The sequence below is a fragment of the Sceloporus occidentalis genome, unplaced genomic scaffold (assembly GCF_023333645.1).
Source record: "Sceloporus occidentalis isolate IW3139 unplaced genomic scaffold, rSceOcc1.0.p SCAF_366, whole genome shotgun sequence".
Classification (NCBI taxonomy): Eukaryota; Metazoa; Chordata; class Lepidosauria; order Squamata; family Phrynosomatidae; genus Sceloporus; species Sceloporus occidentalis.
In genome coordinates, this window is record NW_028317346.1 from 175,836 (window position 1) to 198,553 (window position 22,718).

Here is a 22,718-nt window from a genome sequence, read left to right on the forward strand (position 1 = left end):
AGCCATTTTTTTGTTGTTGCAGTTATACACTTGAGCACTTCCTGAATAGCAGACCGTAACAGGAAGTAGCTATGTGCAAAGGTAAATTGCTTCCCCCGCCTCACTGAAAAACACGGTTCCGGTTTTATTAAGGCACTGAATTATTTTTAAAGGTGTTTGCGTGTAGAGAGGAGTAACTTGTAATCTAGATGTAAAATGATTTATCAATCATTTTACATGTTTCCAAAAATTATGACAGAAGTCATCCCCATAAACAAGATGGAGTCCATTATATTGCACAGTTAAAAATTCTTAATGTTTTTTTTTTTAGGATTTCATGTTAAAAATGAAAATATGGTGGCCCGGGGGGGGGGGGGGGGATGTTTTTAGTATTTAGTTAAAGCGTAACCTTGGTCTAAATTATTAAAAAGGAGAAAAAAAACTTCCAAAAAAAACTATCAATATTTAATTTGTGGCACTAATGGAAGGAAGCCATTTTTTTTGCCTAAAAATAATGGAAACCATTTAAGAAACACTTTTGCGTCTTCCGAGATCTGTATCCATTTTCAGCGTCCCTTGGAATTTCCCATTTCCGCTATAATATTTATTATTTAAAGAAATGTGTTATTTTGACCGGCGTTGCCGTTGGTTTTACGCAATCACCTTATTTTCTAATGACTGATAAGGCACATATTGCGCATGGACCCAGGTCAGTGAGAAGTATCACAGCTCGATATGTTTGTTAATATTATATTCCGGAAGTATCACAGATCAGAGGCTTCCCCCACCATCACTCGGGGGACCCTGATTGGTCATACCCTCCTCCAATAACTCTACTCGGTTTATCCCGGGCGCCGCTCATCGGCGGTTGGCCGATTTCATACAACGGTGCAAGAATTGCGACATTTGACGCAGCGGCTTTTCTTCTTCTTTGGGTTGAAGACGGTGAGGATCGCTTCATCAAACACGTTCTTGAGACCCTTCTGGGTCAGGGAGGAACACTCCAGGTAGCATTGAGCTCCGATCTGAAGACAGAAGAGGGGGCATGTTAGACGGCGCACAGAATCTGCTGACATTATGATCAGGCCATTTAACACAATACGAGTCCCAATCTAGGATCTGCCCCTCTGCTGCCACCAACTCTGCGCATGCACCACCCATAGCGGATGATGTGCCGTAAGCCTTTGGCTGCCAGTTGCTTTGGTGATTCCAACAGTTACCAATTTGGTTAATCTCCAAAGTAGTTGTTGCCCCCCCCCCCTCAAATCCTACCATTTTTGCCAGTTTCATTCCTTGTTCATGAGTTATTGGTTTTTCCTTCATATGAAGAAGCCGCGCCAAGGTCTTAGGGTCGTCCCGTAGATCAATCTATAAACAGACGTGGACACAGTATGTATTACACACGTATGATACATGTTATCATGAGCGTCATTCATGCACATTTTCCTGGTTGAAATCCATGGATCTGGTTCCTTAAAAGCGATAAAAAGAGTCTAATCCTCGTCGTGTTAGATGTATACGGGAGTCCATTTTGATTGTATTTTAATATATGCAAATCTATGCCGGCATTCCTTAGTTATTTGGTGAGTTAGTCCTCATTTAACTCCTCCCCCTTGCTGCCTCTACTGAAGGAAGGGAGCATTCGTCAGTACACTTCCTGCACATGCTCAGTAGAACTTTTTGAAATCAATGACAGTAGTAGTAGCCAATCAGTTGTCTGCTATTTGGACACTGATGTGTTGCTAGCATATATGTGATTGGCTGCCACTTCAGCATCTTCAATAAGAGTGCTACCAAGCATGTGCAGGAAATGTACAGACTTAGGCTTCCTGTTTCGAGTATGAGCAGGTGGGGGAGGAGCTAAATCAGACAAAATGGATTCCTACATACCAGAAACAGAAATTTTGGGGCTGAGATTGTTCCTTAATGTAACATAAAGGCTGATAGTAAATATATCAGAGCAGAGAATCCAGTGTCTGATTCTTTTGGCACACAATCCCTTAAGGCAGATCTTTGGCAGTTGGGTGCTCCAAGGTGGGCCTCGGTGGCTTTTTCTGGTTGGGTAGATCAGAGAATCTCCCCTTACCATCCCACCATGACGTCTGGGCATCTTATACTGCCTTGCAACCCCCAATTGAGTTGAGTTAGGACATCATGACTTGGGGCTCCATGTCATGTTGCGCAAGGATAGCCAATGGCAAATAATCTCGGCCGCAAGCTACATGTTCTTGCCCCCAGAGATTCCTAGGGGCAGTACCTGTGTTCCTATGAGTAAATAGGGTATGTGCGGCATCCGAGATCTGAGTTCCGAGACCCATTCTTCCCGGACATTGTGATAGGAGGCAGGATTCACGACGGAAAAACAGAGCAGAAACACGTCCGTGTTGGGATACGATAGAGGCCTCAGCTGATCGTAGTCTTCCTGTGGCAAAAATAACAACAATATATTAAACAGAATTTATTCCTTAAAATTTTTATAAATTCATACAATCTGAGCGCCAAAACTCTTAGGGGATCCTGACTACGGAGCAGAAAACTGTTCCTGCATGATTATTCCTCCCCATTAAGTTATCCCTCTTGTTGTCAACTTGCTGATTGTTGTTGATGGCCAGACCGATACTACATCAGACTCTCAGGAAGATTCTTCCGTATCATTATTTCCCTATTACCCCAAACACCAAGCGATGGCATCAAATACGGGGCAATTATGTAGAAATATAGTAAAAAAAATAAAAAAATTGTCATTTTTTAAAAATCCTGCTTTACACCTGTGCACCAGCAGGTGGCAGCAGATCCCCGTAGAAGACGCATGGCCAGAAACAATGGATAAATTCATCACTTCGGTCTCTTCCTTGCGTATTATATCCAGATATATTGAGTCTACCTGGTGGGGTTCGTTATATGAACATCGGCTGAAGAATTGATTCATTGCCCCCCGCCCCCCCCCGCGGCTTTTAAAATTTTCAGCTTTAATCGATGCCAGTTATTGTTTCCGCGCGGCCGCTGCTTGTAGTTATTATTTATACGCCGTTCAAAATGGTGGAGGGTAATAAACTATTTTGGACGGAGGCGAATCCCCACTCCCGTCGTCGCCTGGGTTTGAACCGACTCCGCTTCGCTTTATCCATGATGTATAGGGCTGAACAGGAAGTAAAGAGTGCGCCGATATAATACCTCCCCGGTCTGATGGGAAAAGGCAACCTTATTTAAATACCCGCCACTAACCGTAACTCATTTCACTTAATAAAAGCTGCCATTTTTTTTTTATCCACACTGATTTTGGAGATATTTAAATAGTTTGAATCTGCTGGGATCGGTGGCAGCCTGTGGCAAAATCAGAATCCCAAATCAGTTTCCTGTCCTGAAGCCCCTTATAAAGGCTGCCTGAACCAATCAACAACAATCAGAAACTTAACAACAGGGCAGAGGTGGCAACGGGGAGGAATAATTCAAGGGTAGACGCATAAAATAGGTCTCTGATCCTTATGTCATTATTTATTTTCACCTGAAACGGGCAGAATAAATAAAAAAAAATCTGTTTTTTTAACGTTTTGTCCCCAGAACTCCTTTGTTCTGCGATTGATCGACCCGCAGGAGGAAGGTCGCTTTTTTGATGAGGGTATAATAGGGACGCATCTCTCGATGCTGAAGACGGGAAACCTGAATTCCGGCTGCTGACTGTAAGTTTTTATATACAGTAAGCGTGTAAATGTTTAGGCTGCTCCGGAATATTTATTTCACGGAGCTGCATCGTCGGCGCCGCGCTGCGAGTCTAATTAGTCTCAGGAAGAAGATATTTGCCATTTCATCCAGACTGAGTTACAGCAATAACCTTTCCTCGCTGTAAAAACGTAGCGTTGGCATTTCTGGATGGAAGAGCTTTTCTGTTCCCTGAGCCTTTGCATAGGTCAGAATGCAAGGACAAGATGATCTGCCTGCCAGCAGAAGTGGTAGAGGGTAATACAGTGAGCATATTAAACATGGGATAGACATACGGCTCCTGAATCTAAGACGAGACCAACGACTGATTAAGGTTTGAGTCTTTACAGCAGGAAAATATTATATTACGGACGGATGAGTCCTGCCTAAGCTGCTGGGAAGCAACTCTGTTAAATGTATGTGATATTTTATACGAATAAGATGAACATAGAGAGAAGACGAGTTCTGCCGTAAAGCAAACAGCCCAGTGCTGCTCGTGAGCAGGGGGCGGTGCTTAGAGATCACATGATCTCCCACAATGGCGCGCTCCGGTACACCGATTAACTATAAGGAATACCTGGCCTGCTGTGTCGTAGAGTCCCAGAAGATACTGTTTCCCTCCGACGGTCACACTTACTGAAAAACAAAAAGGAGAAGAGCTGTTAGCGAGGACTTCGGGTTCATCCGCCATTTTTTTTTCATTTCACACCTCATGATACCCCCCCAACCCTCAAACAGTGGCAGTAAACACTCAGAGCAGGAGGTGGATGCATGGCACCTCCGACCAACACCACCGGCTCCGGGACAGTAACACCAAAGTGACAGCTTTCACCTCGAGGCGAAGACTGCAAAGGCTTATAACAGATGGTTCTAGTCAGTAACTAGAATATATTGCGCTCTCGCTCTGTGATTTAACACTCTCCAGAGATGCTCCGACTGTCCTTTATCTATTTAAATAACCCCTCCACCCCCCCCCAGCCGGACATACTAAGTATCCCTGTGTCTTTCCTGAAACTTTTTATCTCATGTTAGTCGCTCTCCTCTGACCTCCCTCCAGAACGTCAATATCTTCCTAGAGATGATGACGCCTCTAGAACCGGACACAACGCTCTACGTTATACATTATACATGATACAGAACCGGCTCAGTCTTTCTTTGACCTTCGTAAAGTATATGGCGGGGGATGGGAGCCGAATTGTTAACGTATGAAACCAAACCACGAGAAATGTTTTTGGGACTCGAGTTGCAGGGTTCTAGAACACTCCTCGCCCGCCAATCCTGGAACCAAACGTGTCCAGAATAGGACCGAAGGCGAGAATGATTACTCCCGATACAAGTTTGTTTCATTGTTTCTGATTAATGGAACCCAGAACTGTTTTTCGCAAAGAAAAAAAAAAAGACCATCAATAATACCCAACACGTCGACGAATCTCCTTTTCCTGTCTACGGCTCCTCGTTACTTGGCTGCAGCTTTTATTATTAATGACCCGGAATACGCCTGCTCTCTGTGTAAATAAGGAGAAGAATTGCTTATGCTACAAAGCGCCGTGTTTTGTGTCTTAAAATAAGTTTCTTGGGCCGAAAGTGACTAAGCGGATGGATCGGGCTATTGTATTGTGACTTTGAATGGATTTTTTCCTTTCTTAGCCAATTTCCACGACTTTCTAGATTACCGCTGAACCCTAATTCCTTTAAATGAATTAATTTATATATATATATATATATTTAATATTCAATTTATATTACTATAAAATTTATAATAGTTAATTTATAAATTTATAAAGTGTATTATTAATAAAAAAATAAAATATTAATTTTAATATTAATATTAATAAAAATAAATATTTATTTATTTACAAATATGTTGAGTAACGAGGTAAACATAAAACAGATTACTTTTTTTAAAAATCTTTATATAATCTTAATATCCGATTATTGGATTAAATATAATGTGTTGCAGGGTCACCTAAGGTTTCCGAAAATCAGAATCCAGCTCGTATATTCCTTCGACAGAGAGGAGCACATCTGGCCAACTTCGTTATTAAGATCATTTACCCGAGAGTGATTGATGAGGGGTAGGAAGATTTCAAAAGTTTCATACATGGGAGATCACCGGCATACAAAACCCAGTGCCAGGTCTGAAAACCATGGCCTGTTCTGGTGCCAGCTTGGAAACCGACCGATCTCCAGACTGTGACAGACATCAGCTGGACCTGGAGGATTCATGGCGTAGGGAAGCGGAAACATTGTCTCTGGAACCATTGGAACGTTGGAGTGTTCCTAGAATTCTCAAATGAATATCTTGATTAGGCTGGGCTGTAGGCTTCTCAGATGTCATGGACGAGTCTAGATTTTAATTGGCATCGTCACCCCATGCCCTCAGAAGTCAAAGGGAGCTTGGTGGCCGTCCCGCCAGGACCTCTTTGAGTGTCGTCCAGGAATTTGATGGAGTTTCTTTTTTTTTAGAAGAAGCTTGGGGAAATGTAATAATAATTTGGTGACTTCTGCTCCAAGTAATACTTACAATCCTTTGGCCATCTTAAAATGTTGCTGTAAATGTAATAGAATTTATATGTTTAACAAAAATATTTTTCATGCATTTTCTACTTCTCCTAGCAACCGCCTTGTGATTTTATTATCTCTTTACATCGGAGACGCTACGAATTCAAAAGTCCAACTGCGATTTATTGCAAATGAAAAAAGAAACGATGAAAAATCCCCTTTACTGATTAATCTCATGGAAAATCCCCTTTGGTTCCATTGAGGGGGTCCATGCCTTCGCGTCCAGGGCAGTAAGGGGAGCTCATGCTGCTGTAGTGGGTGGTAAATCCCAGAATAAGATGCTTTATTTCACACCAAAATCTGTGTGGTCTCCAGACTCCATATAAAACGCTGATGTCAACATTGGATGCTGTTCCAACGATGCATACGAATGCTGGCACGGACACTGTTTTTCTGTGGGTTAGTCTCCAGTCTAGATGTGTGAAGTAAGAGATGAACTTCTAACTTCTTCTGGGTGGGGATTATATACACAATGAAGACACCGCGTTCATGTAAACAGACACCAAATAGTATTTATCATTCAGGAAACACATGTTACGGGATTGTACGGCCAAGTGAGGAAATCTGTGCTTTCATGTCTTATATTTCTATTTCTTGGCTTTCGGGTGAGATGGACAATATTTGGGCTTCGGGTGATGTCTTCTTCTCACCGAGGCTGAGGCCTACGAGTAAGAATGGGTTATTTAGACAACCTGGCCATGGCTTTGAAGACCAGCTGCAACTTTGGGAAGCTTCCAATCTTCTAGAGGTCCATGACATGTCGTGGGACTATATATAATGTAGCTTTTTCTGTGCCCTAACCTATGAGTTGTCCTTCACTTATACGGTTCTACGCCACATAGCAGCATTATTATGACTCGGCCATGTTTCTCTCAACATCCATCACACCTTAGTGTCTTCTTGCCCTTTTATAGACAAACCTGCCAATAGCCCCACCCTCACATGCTGCTTGCCCGCCCCCTGATCATTGCCACGCCCCCGAGGAGATCGAAAGCTCCACGCTGCCAACCGTAGGAAGTTCCCTGGCAAGTCCATCAGTGATCAGTGTCCAAGCAGGGCACCTACGCATGGGCAACATCGAGCTGCCTCCTAAAATCAGGCCACCATGTGTCTTTTGTTCCAATCTTACTGTTGTAAAATATCACATCAGCTCTTGAAATCAGCTAAAGGACCATTAAGATGAAAAACCACCAATTCTGCCCATTTCGTGCTCTCGAAGCACTGTTTCTTACAACAAACAGATTGTCACACGCTGCTATACGCTCCTAATTACCGCATAACTCTAATTTTGTGGCTGGCATAAACATTTATATTTGAAGTCATTTGTCTAAACTCCATTATGAACATTTTCTGCATAATAAAATATTATTTATTATGCGTAATATCTGTGCAATTCCAATTAAGTTATATTCTATAAAAAAAATGCAGCTGATATATTTTGGAATATAATTTATTTTATTTCAGGAAATAAACAATAAATGCTGTACTAATTAAATCCCAGCCAGAGGGGATCTAATTAGACCAAACCATGAGTGCTTTTTTTTTTATTTTTAACATTTGAACTTTAAAAATTAAATAATTATCGAAAACGAAAAAAAAAAATATAAAAATAATAAAAGTTGGAAAACTTAGAGAAAAAATATCCCTCTATTTTTAGGAAACTATTTTCTCATAACCTCTATTAACTGAGACTTTGATTTCAGGGAATGACATCGGGAATTAAATAACTCCCCGGTTATTATCAAGGACATTTATAGGGCTATAATACACAAATTCCTCTTTAAAATTGTAAGAATTTATTTTTATTTCATTTTTATTTTATTAAAACATAAACCTGGAATTAGGGCGAACGTATTAACCGCAATGCTTGCATTTTGATGAATTTCATAAAATTTGTCGCTGTGATCCATCCTGTGAGAAATCGGCCTAGAACAGGCAATAATTCCACGATTTAAAAATGTAGCGATCCAGAGATACAATGTTAAACTTTGTGTTTAATTAATAGAATTGCACAATAACAAAGTAACAATTTGCTATATAATAACTCTTCGGAGCAGTATCAGGGAAAAAGTATTACTGTTTAGGGAAAACTTTGGTAGAAAGTTAGAAAGGAGTACAGAGTAAATTGTTGGTGCTATATAAATAAAAGATAATAATAATAATAATAATAATAATAACAATAATAAATAATAACTAACTTTATGGCTTTGCTCCTGCGGAGGTTAATGGCAACAACCCAATCTATAAGCTCAATGTATCAAAAACATGAAACTTTTGTTTTTAGGGGGTTTAGTTTGTAAACCAAATATTGCAAGAATAAGGTAACAAATAAGGTGACAAATTGACTATTTTGATATTTAATATTATAGAAATTTTATATTTTTATGACGTGACGATATATTTTATCTGTTTGTGGACAATATTCAGGTATCAGAAGGTTCAGGACATATAAGGTTAGGTGTCTCATGGGTTCCACTGGTCATTCGGGGCAACGATACCAGATGTGCGCTCTGTTGGGGCAGAGAGAGACGCTACAGAAGAAGCCATGGATTGTAAGGAGACAGCACTTTGATGAATGTCTCCAGCTGACCTGTGTTCCTTTTTCCTGTTTAATAAATGCGGTTCCTGTCTGTCGCAAAAAACAAATGAATCTCACACCAACAGAAACGCCAAGGTAACGCAAGAAAGGGTAGAACCCGATCGTACCCATCACTCGCTTTATCCCGACCCTACACCTTCCGAGAAACGAGTAGAGGAACCAGACATTTCTCATTAACACTGCAACATTAACACCAAATGCAACCAATATTCTTCTCGTGCCTCAATCCTATCCTATCGAGAAGACCCATTCCCTTCACAGCTCTCCGAAAAGCTTCACTCATCTCCAAAAAATGGTGGAAAGTAAAGCAGAACTTTGAGAACATAAAGTTTGAAAAAAAAAAAAGGAATAAAGGATTGACTTTCATCAACTTTTGGCCCCAATTGCCTGAAATCTAGTAATTACCCCATTCATTGATCTCCGAATGTCTTTAATGGTTCAAGGACCGTTAAAAAAACATAACTTCAGCATTGAAGCTAAAAGTCTTTAAAACTAAAACAAAGGACCAGAATTTTTTTTTTTTTTAATGGACACTGATGTCATAATGTTCATTGGTTAAACAAATACATTAATTAATATTAATAATTATTAATAAACATAAAACCTTTTGATTTCAATTCAGTTTTCTTTCACCGAGCCCCCCCAAAATATTTTTTCTTAAAAGACATTCAAAACACTGAAGGCGTTACTAATCCGAAGCCAAAGATCTACGCAGAAGGACGTACCCGCAGGCGGATGTGTTGACAGATCTATTGCAGGGACAGGGAGGAAAGGGGGGCCAAGTTCTACAAGAGGTCCTCCTCACGGCAAATCACACCTTAAACAGGAAAGGAACCTTGGCACGAAACTTGTTTTTTTCGATCGATTGAATATTTTTTTCCACTGTACTATTGACTTCAATGTTTTTTAAACAAGAACGTTGATGATAAACCAGGTTCCTTAGGGTTCCAAATGTATTTCCCAACCATAGGAATCACTGTGTTTATCTAAGACGCCCCTGTCCCACCCTTTTAAAACGTTGAATACACTGTTGCAGTTGATCCATGCAATTCAACCGATGTTTAGTACAAATCAAACGGTTACAACTAACGCAGAATACCCCCCAAAAAGCCAAGTGTTTGTGCCAGGACTCGCCATCGCCGAATGCCTGGTGGTCCTCTGGCCGTTGGTGTCCTACGCTCAACCAATCTGCTGCTCCAGTGGCAAATCGGGGGTCACAGTGTGTAGCCAACGGCTGGATTTTGCCACATGCTACCCAAAAACCCCATAATGTGTGGCCTAACATAACGAGTCACACTTACATTATCAGACAGCCACTGGCCGCCTCGTCATCACCAATCCAACCCTGGTTTGAGCCACATCATCGCTGGTGACATCATCATGGTACATGAGTTGACTTTGACCTTTTTGGCTATTTCACCTTTTAAGAAACACGTCATTGGCTTATTTGTCCCCCACATACAATGCTGGCATTTAAAGACCACCAGTGGGTGTATCTTGCATACAGTTTTAGGGCATTCCTTTGGAACAAGGAACCCTATAGAATGCGACATTTCTATCTAGACTCTTACAGAATGCACGCTGTGTATCACCCGACGTCCCCGATTACAATATGTCAATGTATCCGTGTGGGATTTGCATCGCAATATCATACAGGATTGAGAACACTCTTTATGACTTGGCCCCGTCTCAATTTGAATTTACGAAATGGATTTCATTTACATCTCAATTTAACCCAGCTGGAGGCTTACGGAAAATGTCAGAAACCCTTTATACGTTCCTTATCCGTCCTGGAAACATTATGCGGAAGCAAAAAAAGTAGAAACTCTATTCTACTGAAGGATATTCCGCCGGGCGACCTATTCTTCTTTCCTTCATTATGTACAAATCTTTCGGTTTTAGATGAAAATGAACGTAATGGTACGGCAGGGGCTGCGCAGGGTACAACGTTCTGAAAATTGGGCAAAATGTCCGTATCTGGATCAGTGCCGGGAACATTTACGAGGAGATGGAGGAAGATCTCACAATGTATGGCAGGTGATAGAAGGTGTGAGTGATACATTGTAACGCTTCTTATCATGAATTCAGTAGAGTTGTTACGTATTATTCACTGAGGTTCTAAAAGAGTCTCCATTTCCCCGTTAGCTGAATTTTGGCCGAAGAGAAAGGAACGAGCATTCGATAAATCACCCGCTGACTTTATCCAATTAAAGGAGCCGCATTATATAGAATACTCCGGCAGATGTTGTTCCATTAACCGTCTTAAGTCGCGAAGGCCGTGCGAAGACCTCGTGTATCAACTGTGCTTCCCGACCTGATCATTCTACACATACGCTTAAAAAATCACAGCCAAACGAGAAAACATTTTCCCAATAATGTGTATCCTTTCACATATTCTCGTCTCCAAAACACTAGCAGGAAGGTGTGGGGTCTGCATCCACTTTGCGACTTTTAGGATACTGAAAAATGTTTGTTCTATGCAAAAAAATATCTTATTTTTGGACTATTTTTGAAATATTTTTTAATTAAAAATAACAAAAAAAAATTAAAATAATAAATAAATAAATAAATATATATATAAATAAAGAAATAGATAACAAAATAATAAAAAATAAAAATAATGTATCTATCTCGAATCTCTCTTCCAGATTCTCTATGATAAGTAAATATATAGCACTCATCACTTCCAAATAGCTGGATTTTAATCACTTAAAAACATAACTTTTAAGACGCATTTTGTGTCACATGACAATTAGGCATTCCCTAAAAAATATATATGATCGAGGAAACGATATAACATAAAAAAAATATTATTTCTGGAAATTCTTTCTTTTATTGCTGCACTTAGTTATTAATATGTAAAATCTGGTCCAGAATCTTTAGCTGATGTATATTTTTTATGTCATTTTTGTTCCGATTGATATAAATTGCTAAATTATGAAAATGTTGATTGTTAACAAGTGCAAATGCTTAAACGGAATAAATATTTTTGATACATAGCCTGTTGTGTTTTAAAAAAGTGATTCTGTTCTGCTCCCATTGCCCGTTAGCAGAGAAATACATTATGAAAATAATCATCTTCTATTTTCCCCTTCGTTGGTTGCCACGTTGAGAAGAATTCATCAGTTCCTAACATTTTTGCTTACCATCTGCTTATAAAACGGAATGAATATATTACATATTGGTTGATCACTTAATTGTGGCGTGAATCACATGGTAAATATAGCTTGGCTGATCTCTGTATTATAGGGGCTATCATGGAAATGCTGGGCAATGGGGTTTATATTTAAAAAAGAAAAATAATCCAGAAAATATTTTTTTGTAATTTTAAATCTTGGGTAGTGTCCTGGATGTCGGCGATAAGCCCTGAAGACTAAAGCAATGCTGAAGTTTTTCTGTAAAGACTTTTATTCATCATTTTATTATGTGGTAATCACTGTATGCGTGGAGCCATTTTGAGAAATATTGCCCCTCCCACAAAATGGGGACCAGGTTGTCAGAGAGCCTCGTTCAGACCACATCACTACGACAACAGGGGGAAAATATTAAATTAATGATAACACATAAACACAGACTGATAGAAGAAGGCCTCATTCTTGGGAGCTTATGTTCTATTCAGAAAATTGAATAAATACCAAAAAATTTACATAAATGTTTTATTTTATGGCCATTTGTATGTCTTAGTCTGGGGCCCATCAGCATATTCTAGCCCTTGTACGACTAGGCCTAGTGTGTCAGGTCCAGGGGCTAATGGCCGCTCTGCCTCTAAACAGGGAGCAGGTTTCCCTACTGGCCAATTAGGCCCCCCCGGTGAGCCTCTACTCAATGGGTCTGTTACAACGGAGGTCTCTAATGTCCCCAAATGGGCCATTTGTTTGGATCACATGGCCTTCTCCTTCAACGCTTAGACGTTGGCGCTCCAGGACGTGACATCATATCCTGGCACCCAGTGGTATAGACGGTAGCAGCAGAGGGGGCAGCTGGGGGTATTGCCCCGGGTGAGGCCTGGGGCAGCTCTTATCATAAACAAGTCACTCGATGAATGAAGTTCTATATAATCTCATGGGAGACAGGATGGGGTTTTTTGTATCTCTTTAGCATTTTAATAAACTCCAGCATTATATCTTAGGGGAACCTTTCAGCAGGAGAAGCGTAAATAACGGACGGCTTATGAAATATATGATGTTCCTGGGTAAAGTGAAGTGGTTTTTTTAAGAGATTTTTTCCGCGGCTCGGCCGCCTGGTTAAAGGAGCGAAGTAAATCAGAGAAGAAGAAGAAGAAGAAGACAATCTCCGGATGGCTCTGGGCTTCCAAAGTGCTTCCCGCCGAGAACAAATTCATATTGAACATGACTATATATTATCATAAAAAAATACTAACTAAGGTTTCCTAAACTCATATAAAAAAATCTGGAGAATAACTAGATTCTGCTTCTTCTAGAAGGGAACAGGAAATGCTATTTTTGTCCCCATTTTGGTGTTTTAAGCGCGCTCTGAGGAACGATTGTTCTTTTTTTTTTTTTTTGAAGGACCATTGAATAATGTCCCTTATCTTACGTGTGATAAGGCATGACTCGTGATGTCATAGAGTTTGTTTCCGCAAAAAAAAGATTAAACAAGCCTGAAACAGGAAGGAAAAAAACGTTGTAAAGGCAAATAAAATGCTGTGTGTGCATTACATTCAGACAGACTCATCTGAGGAGATCCTGAAAGCTTCCATCACCTCGGGAGGCCTAAGGAATAAGAGCAGCAGATGGTTTGAATTGCCTTGTGCTGTACATTTTCCATAAGCTGGGCGACGAGATGAGGTGACAGCCATTCTCTCAAGGAATTGGATACTTTTACTCAAAGCAGATCTCTCACGTTTGCCAAATCTTACATTTTTTTTTAGTTCTATTCACTAAATAAACCTATGTCACCATATAAAATAATCAACATACATGTACTAGAAACCCAACCACATGTGTTAACCATGGGCCCATAAAGGGTTAAATATAAAGGCAGTTGTTGGGTTAAAAGATCTTATTATTTCTGTTTGCTGGAAAGTCACATGAGCTTTCAGGACCTTAGAGGTCTCTTCTTGAAATAATGATCTGCCGATCTGCATATCTGCCACGTGTATGTGTTCTAGCTCTGTTATCTTAGCCCAATCCATTTTATCATACTGCCTTGTGGATAAACAATAGAACGGCTTGGTCTTCCTCACCTAGCTGGACTCTCTGACTAATGAAGGTCTATGGAGGAAGGGACTTCATTAGCATTGCCATAAAGCATCAGCTCAGCGTGGTGTTTGAGCGGGGAAAGTCACCCAAAATATCACATTGCAGTACTGTACGCATCATGGCGCTCCCTATCAGTTAGATAAACCCGAATACGCTCAGAATTTAGTCGACCTTTGGCTCGGTCTCCATCGTCAGGCACTTGGCTGTTGGACTTCTATTTGGTGTGAAACTCGACGTCACTGAATTGGAAGCAATTCCTTCTCTCTGAGACCAGCTGGCAACGCTTTGGATGCTGAACTTGGCAAATCCCAACAAGTTTCACCCCCCTCAAAGTCCACTTCGCAAATCTGGAACCAAATGGCATTAACCAGACGCCAAAGGGGATTACTTTCTGGTTGTTGCAATCACTCCGCTCAAGTCACCCTTCTCTGACCGGACCTCCTTTTACTAAATTCATGGATTTTTGGCATCTATATGTAAATTAATTTTTTTGATTAAGCTTTCCTTTTTAAAGTGGCTACTTAAACCAAAGCACATATATCTTAAGATAATATCCGTATATATATTAATTATATATATAATGGGAGAGCATTGGCCTCTCTGTTTCCCCTGATTATTAAGAAGTAACTGAAGTCGTCAAAGAAGGTCCGACATTCTGACGTCAAAATAAACCGGATTTTTCTGCGGTTCCCAACAGAACGCGAGTCACCGGACAGATGGGGAAAACATCGAGCTGTTATCTAAAAACCAGAGAAGAAATAAGCCACCGACTGTCATTGGACCCCATCGAGTGGGTTCATCGAGTGGGTTCATCGAGTGGGTTCATCGAGTGGGTTCATCGAGTGGGTTCATCGAGTGGGCGGCTGAACTCGGAACTTCAAGAAACTGTTACAAACTGTATCAATGGGATGAATGAAAACAATAAATGGACAATGATTAACGCTGCTACGATGTTACCTCCCACCCTAATTATTATTTATTCTGACCCGGCCGATACGGGGCGAGCTGCAGAATGTTGAGTTACGGATCAGCTCAGAACGGCCTTTATTCAGACAATACGCTCTTTTTTTTGTTCAACCAGGAAAAAAAAAAGGAGATTTTGTTTAGTTCTGCACTGTAAAGAGGTGACGAGGTCACAACAATGGAAAAAGGACAATGAACAAGGGAATGGGATGATGTCAGAGGGGTTAATGTAACCCATGAAAACTTTCCACGTCGCTAGAAATGCATTTTACATACAGGGTGTGTAGTTCAGAGGAGCCTGCGTGGAGTTACAGTTGGGTTAACGAGGTCCTTAATTGTATTCTGGAGATTCTGTTGGACAGTAAGGGGTCTGCTGGGGGGGTCTATTCAGAAATAAAAAATACACCCAAGATGAAAGTTTAGGAAAGTCTTTGGATTTCCTCGTTATTCCGCGTATCACTTATCTCTTTTGTACTCGGCTAGAAAAGTCATATTTAATGCTGCTACGAATGGAACTCTGGGATCTTGTTTGATGGGCCAGGAGTCTGATAAAACTTAAACCGTACACCGCAAGCCACATGCAAGTCTGACTGGAGGAACGGACTTCATTAGCATTGCCGTAAGGCATCAGCTCAGCGCGGTGTTTGAGTGGGGAAAATCACCAAAAATATCACATGACTGACAGCAACGGCGGCTCCAGGGCGATATATTACCGTATACAGCGCTGGGGGTTATATTACTGTATACAGCGCTGGGGGTTATATTACCGTATACAGCGCTGGGGGTTATATTACCGTATACAGCGCTGGGGGTTATATTACCGTATACAGCGCTGGGGGTTATATTACCGTATACAGCGCTGGGGGTTATATTACTGTATACAGCGCTGGGGGTTATATTACCGTATACAGCGCTGGGGGTTATATTACCGTATACAGCGCTGGGGGTTATATTACTGTATACAGCGCTGGGTATTATTACTGTATACAGCGCTGGGGGGTTATATTACTGTATACAGCGCTGGGGGTTATATTACTGTATACAGCGCTGGGGGTTATATTACTGTATACAGCGCTGGGGGTTATATTACTGTATACAGTGCTGGGGGTTATATTACTGTATACAGCGCTGGGGGGGTATTACTGTATACAGCGCTGGGGGTTATATTACTGTATACAGCGCTGGGGGGTTATCTTACTGTATACAGCGCTGGGGGTTATATTACTGTATACAGCGCTGGGGGGTTATATTACTGTATACAGCGCGGGGGGGTTATATTACTGTATACAGCGCGGGGGTTATATTACTGTATACAGCACTGGGGGGGTTATTACTGTATACAGCGCTGGGGGGGTATTACTGTATACAGCGCTGGGGGTTATATTACTGTATACAGCGCTGGGGGGTTATATTACTGTATACAGCGCGGGGGGTTATATTACTGTATACAGCGCTGGGGGTTATATTACTGTATACAGCGCTGGGGGTTATATTACTGTATACAGCGCTGGGGGGTTATATTACTGTATACAGCGCTGGGGGTTATATTACTGTATACAGCGCTGGGGGGTTATATTACTGTATACAGTGCTGGGGGTTATATTACTGTATACAGCGCTGGGGGTTATATTACTGTATACAGCGCTGGGGGTTATATTACTGTATACAGTGCTGGGGGTTATATTACTGTATACAGCGCTGGGGGGGTATTACTGTATACAGCGCTGGGGGTTATATTACTGTATACAGCGCTGGGGGTTATATTACTGTATACAGCGCTGGGGGGTTATATTACTGTATACAGCGCTGGGGGTTATATTACTGTATACAGCGCTGGGGGTTATATTACTGTATACAGCGCTGGGGGTTATATTACTGTATACAGTGCTGGGGGGTTATATTACTGTATACAGCGCTGGGGGTTATATTACTGTATACGGCACTGGGGGTTATATTACTGTATACAGCGCTGGGGGTTATATTACTGTATACAGCGCTGGGGGGGGTTATATTACTGTATACAGTGCTGGGGGTTATATTACTGTATACAGCGCTGGGGGGGTTATATTACTGTATACAGCGCTGGGGGGGTTATATTACTGTATACAGCGCTGGGGGGTTATATTACTGTATACAGCGCTGGGGGTTATATTACTGTATACAGCGCTGGGGGGGTTATATTACTGTATACAATGCTGGGGGTTATATTACTGTATACAGCGCTGGGGGGTTATATTACTGTATACAACGCTGGGGGGTTATATTACTGTATACAGCGCTGGGGGGGTTATATTACTGTATACAGCGCTGGGGGTTATATTACTGTATACAGCGCGGGGGGTTATATTACTGTATACAGCGCTGGGGGTTATATTACTGTATACAGCGCTGGGGGGTTATATTACTGTATACAGCGCTGGGGGGGGTTATATTACTGTATACAGCGCTGGGGGTTATATTATTGTATACAGCGCGGGGGGTTATATTACTGTATACAGCGCTGGGGGGTTATATTACTGTATACAGCACTGGGGGTTATATTACTGTATACAGCGCGGGGGGGTTATATTACTGTATACAGCGCTGGGGGTTATATTACTGTATACAGCGCTGGGGGTTATATTACTGTATACAGCGCTGGGGGTTATATTACTGTATACAGCGCTGGGGGTTATATTACTGTATACAGTGCTGGGGGGTTATATTACTGTATACAGCGCTGGGGGTTATATTACTGTATACGGCACTGGGGGTTATATTACTGTATACAGCGCTGGGGGTTATATTACTGTATACAGCGCTGGGGGGGTTATATTACTGTATACAGTGCTGGGGGTTATATTACTGTATACAGCGCTGGGGGGGTTATATTACTGTATACAGCGCTGGGGGGGTTATATTACTGTATACAGCGCTGGGGGGTTATATTACTGTATACAATGCTGGGGGTTATATTACTGTATACAACGCTGGGGGGTTATATTACTGTATACAGCGCTGGGGGGGTTATATTACTGTATACAGCGCTGGGGGTTATATTACTGTATACAGCGCGGGGGGTTATATTACTGTATACAGCGCTGGGGGTTATATTACTGTATACAGCGCTGGGGGGTTATATTACTGTATACAGCGCTGGGGGGGGTTATATTACTGTATACAGCGCTGGGGGTTATATTATTGTATACAGCGCGGGGGGTTATATTACTGTATACAGCGCTGGGGGGTTATATTACTGTATACAGCACTGGGGGTTATATTACTGTATACAGCGCGGGGGGGTTATATTACTGTATACAGCGCTGGGGGTTATATTACTGTATACAGCGCTGGGGGGTTATATTACTGTATACAGCGCTGGGGGGGTTATATTACTGTATACGGCGCTGGGCGTTATATTACTGTATACAGCGCTGGGGGGTTATATTACTGTATACAGCGCTGGGGGGTTATATTACTGTATACAGCGCTGGGGGTTATATTACTGTATACAGCGCTGGGGGGTTATATTACTGTATACAGCGCTGGGGGTTATATTACTGTATACAGCGCGGGGGGTTATATTACTGTATACAGCGCTGGGAAATATATAAATGTATTTATTATTTCGTGGGACTTTCCCTCTCATGAATAATCCCCATTGTCTTTTTAAACCCCCCTCCCGGGGATCCATCTCATTCCACTCCACGTTTCAGACACCGCACGTCTAGCTGCTTTGGCAGAAATAGCGAATTCTTCATATTAATTACTATTTTTATTTTCTCTTTTTCTCGCAGCCGGTGAAGCTCGTCCTGCCTTTCCTTTGATGTTTCCGTTGAATTATGTAATAATCTGGGATAACGTATACATTGTCTTTCCTGATAAATATAATAGGTCCCTGGTTTAGTCCTGAATGCGTTTATAGAATTTCCCCAATTAGCATTAAACCAAACAAATACTACCAAGTGTCCCGGAGCAACGGTCTACCAGTCATGCTGGACTCCCACTCCGTCTGCGCTCCTTGATCTGAACTTTAATTGTTAATTTATTCGGGTTCATTGCCTGTTCACCAAATAGAGGGGATTATTAGGAAAGGACTGGAAAGGCTCAGAGTTAATATTTGCTTCAATTCACCCAAAGAGCCGCCAGGTGATGCTTTACCTGTCCGAGAATTCCTTACGTGACAATAAAGCCAATATTTCATGTTCTAGGCAAAGGGGGCACAAAAATATTAGGATTTAAAAACTTTTTTTGATTCTTTCTTCTTGACGTGAGCCGCGCATGTTTACACCACACCTCCTCTGTCTGTTGGCAATATACGGGTAAAGTTGGGTAAAAAGTTTAAAAATAGCCGGCGAGGGTTACCGGTTATTCAAGCGGGGGCCAAAGATGAGTATGGACTCCCTTCTCTGGAGCGCTGCTATCCCGTGAGCATGGAGACGAGAGAACTTCTGGATCTACACACCAATATTTTATTAGTAATATTTACCAAAGAGGAATAGATATCTTTAAATGCGCTCTGTGGGACCTGGGCTGGTCGGGGGAGATCAGAAAGTCCCTAAAAGTGGGACAATGGGGGTGTTAAGGCGGAACAGTTGGAAAATAACAGGACTGCCCCATGAAGAACAGGATAGTTGGGTGGTATGCCACAAGCTTTAGACTGCGCGGGGTTAACAGGTAATTACACTAATTTTACTAGATTTGGTGTAAATGAATCGTACGGCCAGGAAAGATATATATATGTTTTTTTTATTAAGAATACAATATTTTGGTTATTATTCTCATTTTAAAAGGGAAAGAAAAACGATGTAATAAAAGATCACAAAATGTAAAAAATTCTAAAAAGTACAAAAAACTTATGCTGAGTTTCAGCAAAAGGTGGACTACAACTCCCATCATCCTAAATCAGACTTTGTGATTCAAGAATAGTGGGAATTACAACCAAAAAAAAAGTTACAATGTAACTATCACTGTTTATTATTATTATTATTATTATTATTATTAATATTTTTAATTTATATATTATTACTATTTATTGATTTATATATTCAATTCTACGTTTCTGTAGCAAACATTAAACGTTTAAATCACTTTTGTAATTAAATGTAGCAAACAGCATTCCTACAAATGCTAAAAACCCAAACCCTTCCCAGAAATTATTCTTTAATCATCTGAACATTTTGCCTGGACCATCATTTTTACCCGGGAACACTTAAATGTCACCTGACATAGAAAAGCAGGCACTGATAGGTTGTTGCCATAGAAACTGAAAAAAAAAATGTCTTAAATGTTTCGCTACGTGATTAACCCTTCGGAGGAAAGAGTAAAATGACAGATTTATTTTCTTAACGTACGATAGAAATGAACGAATAATAAATAATTAATGACTAATAATTAAAAAAATGAATAAATTAATAAAAATAAGTCATAAAGCTGGCCCTTACCGGCATAATGATCGAATACGGTCGGGACGTACTGCTCGGGGAAGGCGTCGTTTGCGTAACTCATCAGCAAACAGGTCTTCCCGACGGCGCCGTCTCCGACCACCACGCACTTCAGCGTCCTCTTCATGCTGTTGGCGTTGCTGCCGCATGCGCTGCCGGCACCGTTTTCTCCGGTATCCATGTCTGCCCGCTTTCCGCTCCTCCAGATACAAACTCTGAAAAATCTCCGATCCTTTTCTCCCGAGAGACCCGAAAGATCAGGAAGTCATAATCAGCCGCCTGTTACTGTTGCAATATCCTCTAAATATCCTCTAACGACCATAATGTGGGTTTTTTTTTGTGGTTTTTTTTTCACGAGCGGCTATGATTTTTGACGGGTTCGGCCGCAAGCGACTCGACGCTTCATTGCTACAGTTTCCAGAATTCCGACTTGGAATTTTGTATTTAAAAAAAGCTCCCGGAACGAACGTTTCGCCCCCCCCCTCTCTCCCCGTAGGATAAGGGAGAAAAATCAGAGGCTGATGTTAATCCTTTCCATGCTTTGCTCGAGACGTAGAGTCTAACGAGGAGGAGAGCGGGAGGTTTAAAGGGGGTTCCGCTCTTATTTGTCGGTTTGCCCTGCGTCAGGAAATCATGGGTTTCCTGCTGAATTCCGTATTAGAATAAGGGGGCCGGTGATCTGCGGGAACAATGGACGCTCTGTGCGTGTTATAGAGGAACTTTCCTAGGACACAGAGTTAGAAAAACACGAGAGATCCTACTGCCGGCTGTACGGCTAAACTTCCTCTCGCTTACCCTGCGCTCACTTCTGGCTGAAGAAAGACAGATGATGTCACCGGAGCGCTGCAATTAAACTCACTCTCCGGCATGGAGAAAGAGAGAGTCTGGAAGAAGAAATGTTTTTTTTTTTTCTTAACCACTTTGCAGATGCAGAGGTTTGCACTTGAATTAAAGACTACATTTTCTACATTTTTTTCCCTTTAATGAAAGGCTGGTAGATAAGTGGAACAGCCTCCCAGCAGAAGTGGTAGAGGGTAATACAGCGAGGGGATTAAACACGCATGGGATAGACATACGGCTCCTGAACCTAAGACGAGACCAACGACTGATTAAGGTTTGAGTCTTTACAGCAGGAGAAACGGGCGACTAGACGGGGGCCGGATGGGGCCGATCTGCCGGCAGGTTCTGGGTTTCTAGAAGGAAATAAAAGTAATTCTTAAAACCTTTGTACAGTTATGACCTCATATGACATCACCTACATGCTCATCGATCACATGTGTGTAACTTAATTCATTAAGGTCATAATCCCGTAAGAATTGTGCGATTTTTCTAATTATTGCTCTGTTATTACTGTCAGTCTCGCTGTCGCTGTGAGTCCTGGTCGCATGGCACCCTATATTTACTCTTTGATTTATAAGCTCAGAAATCTATCTGAAGAAGAGACTGCCGAGGTCCTGAAAGTTGATGCAACTTTACAAAGTCATCTAAAGTCTCCTATTTCATAACAGGGAAGTCGGGGGAAGGGGGTGATGAAAACTGAGACACGTCATTATATCAGCATCACACATCTGTTCTAATAGAGAGATGAGTCAGACACCTAAACGGCCCTCCAGACAGATGTTGGTTGAAATTTGGGAACTATTGTGTAATATATATATATATATATATATATATATATATATATATGTCAGAAGGTTCTAGGCACACGTGGAGCTAAATCAGAGATTTTCGCTGTAACCGGCCCATTGAGGGGTAACACACTTGGGGGGCGATCTGCCCCCTGGTTTTGCAGCGGGAAGATTGCCCCAGCCGCCCCAGCCTAAGCCAGAATATGACACGGACTATACTAAAGTTATAACCCTAACCCCTAATTCTCTAACATTTTCATACACCAGTTCATCCCAGCTCTCTCAGTATATTTTCACTGGAAGCTCCCAGTTTAGTCTTATGCGCCATCTAGTGGACACAGAGTAACATTGCAACTGAGACGGAAAAAAGACAAAAAAAAAAGAGTTCAACCCTACTGAAGACTATAAAATTCATGTACTTCTTAAAAGCTACGCATAAAACATAATTCCCACAATGCACCTGGCCCTCCCCTTACTTTCTATTAAATAATAACTGTTTTATAATACTAAATTGGGTCTAAAAATCAGATAATTTGTCCATTAAGGAACAGTATAGTATACACTATAGTATATAGTGTATATATATATTTAGTATATATATAGTATATAGTATAGTGTATAGTATAGTATACAGCTTCACCAA

At 41.2% G+C, this 22,718-nt stretch overlaps 1 protein-coding gene across 1 annotated transcript; it reads right to left on the reverse strand.

Annotated features, from left to right (window-relative positions):
- Window positions 1-857: 857 nt before the first annotated feature.
- On the reverse strand, window positions 858-20,574 carry LOC149273575 (rho-related GTP-binding protein RhoJ-like). The gene is made up of 5 exons (XM_089506148.1): window positions 20,448-20,574; window positions 4,256-4,314; window positions 2,237-2,401; window positions 1,252-1,347; window positions 858-1,004 (listed from the first exon to the last, which is right to left on the reverse strand). Exons 1-5 carry the CDS (start codon window positions 20,572-20,574, stop codon window positions 858-860), a joined length of 594 nt encoding a protein of 197 aa, XP_089362274.1.
- Window positions 20,575-22,718: the final 2,144 nt, after the last annotated feature.

Coding starts and splice junctions, on each gene's coding strand:
- LOC149273575 (XM_089506148.1), bottom strand. CDS start 20,574: ATGAAGAGGACGCTGAAGTGCGTGGTGGTCGGAGACGGCGCCGTCGGG. Junction 2,402..4,255: donor TCTACGACACAGCAGGCCAG/GTATTCCTTATA, acceptor TTTTTGCCACAG/GAAGACTACGATCAGCTGAG. Junction 1,005..1,251: donor GAATGAAACTGGCAAAAATG/GTAGGATTTGAG, acceptor TTCTGTCTTCAG/ATCGGAGCTCAATGCTACCT.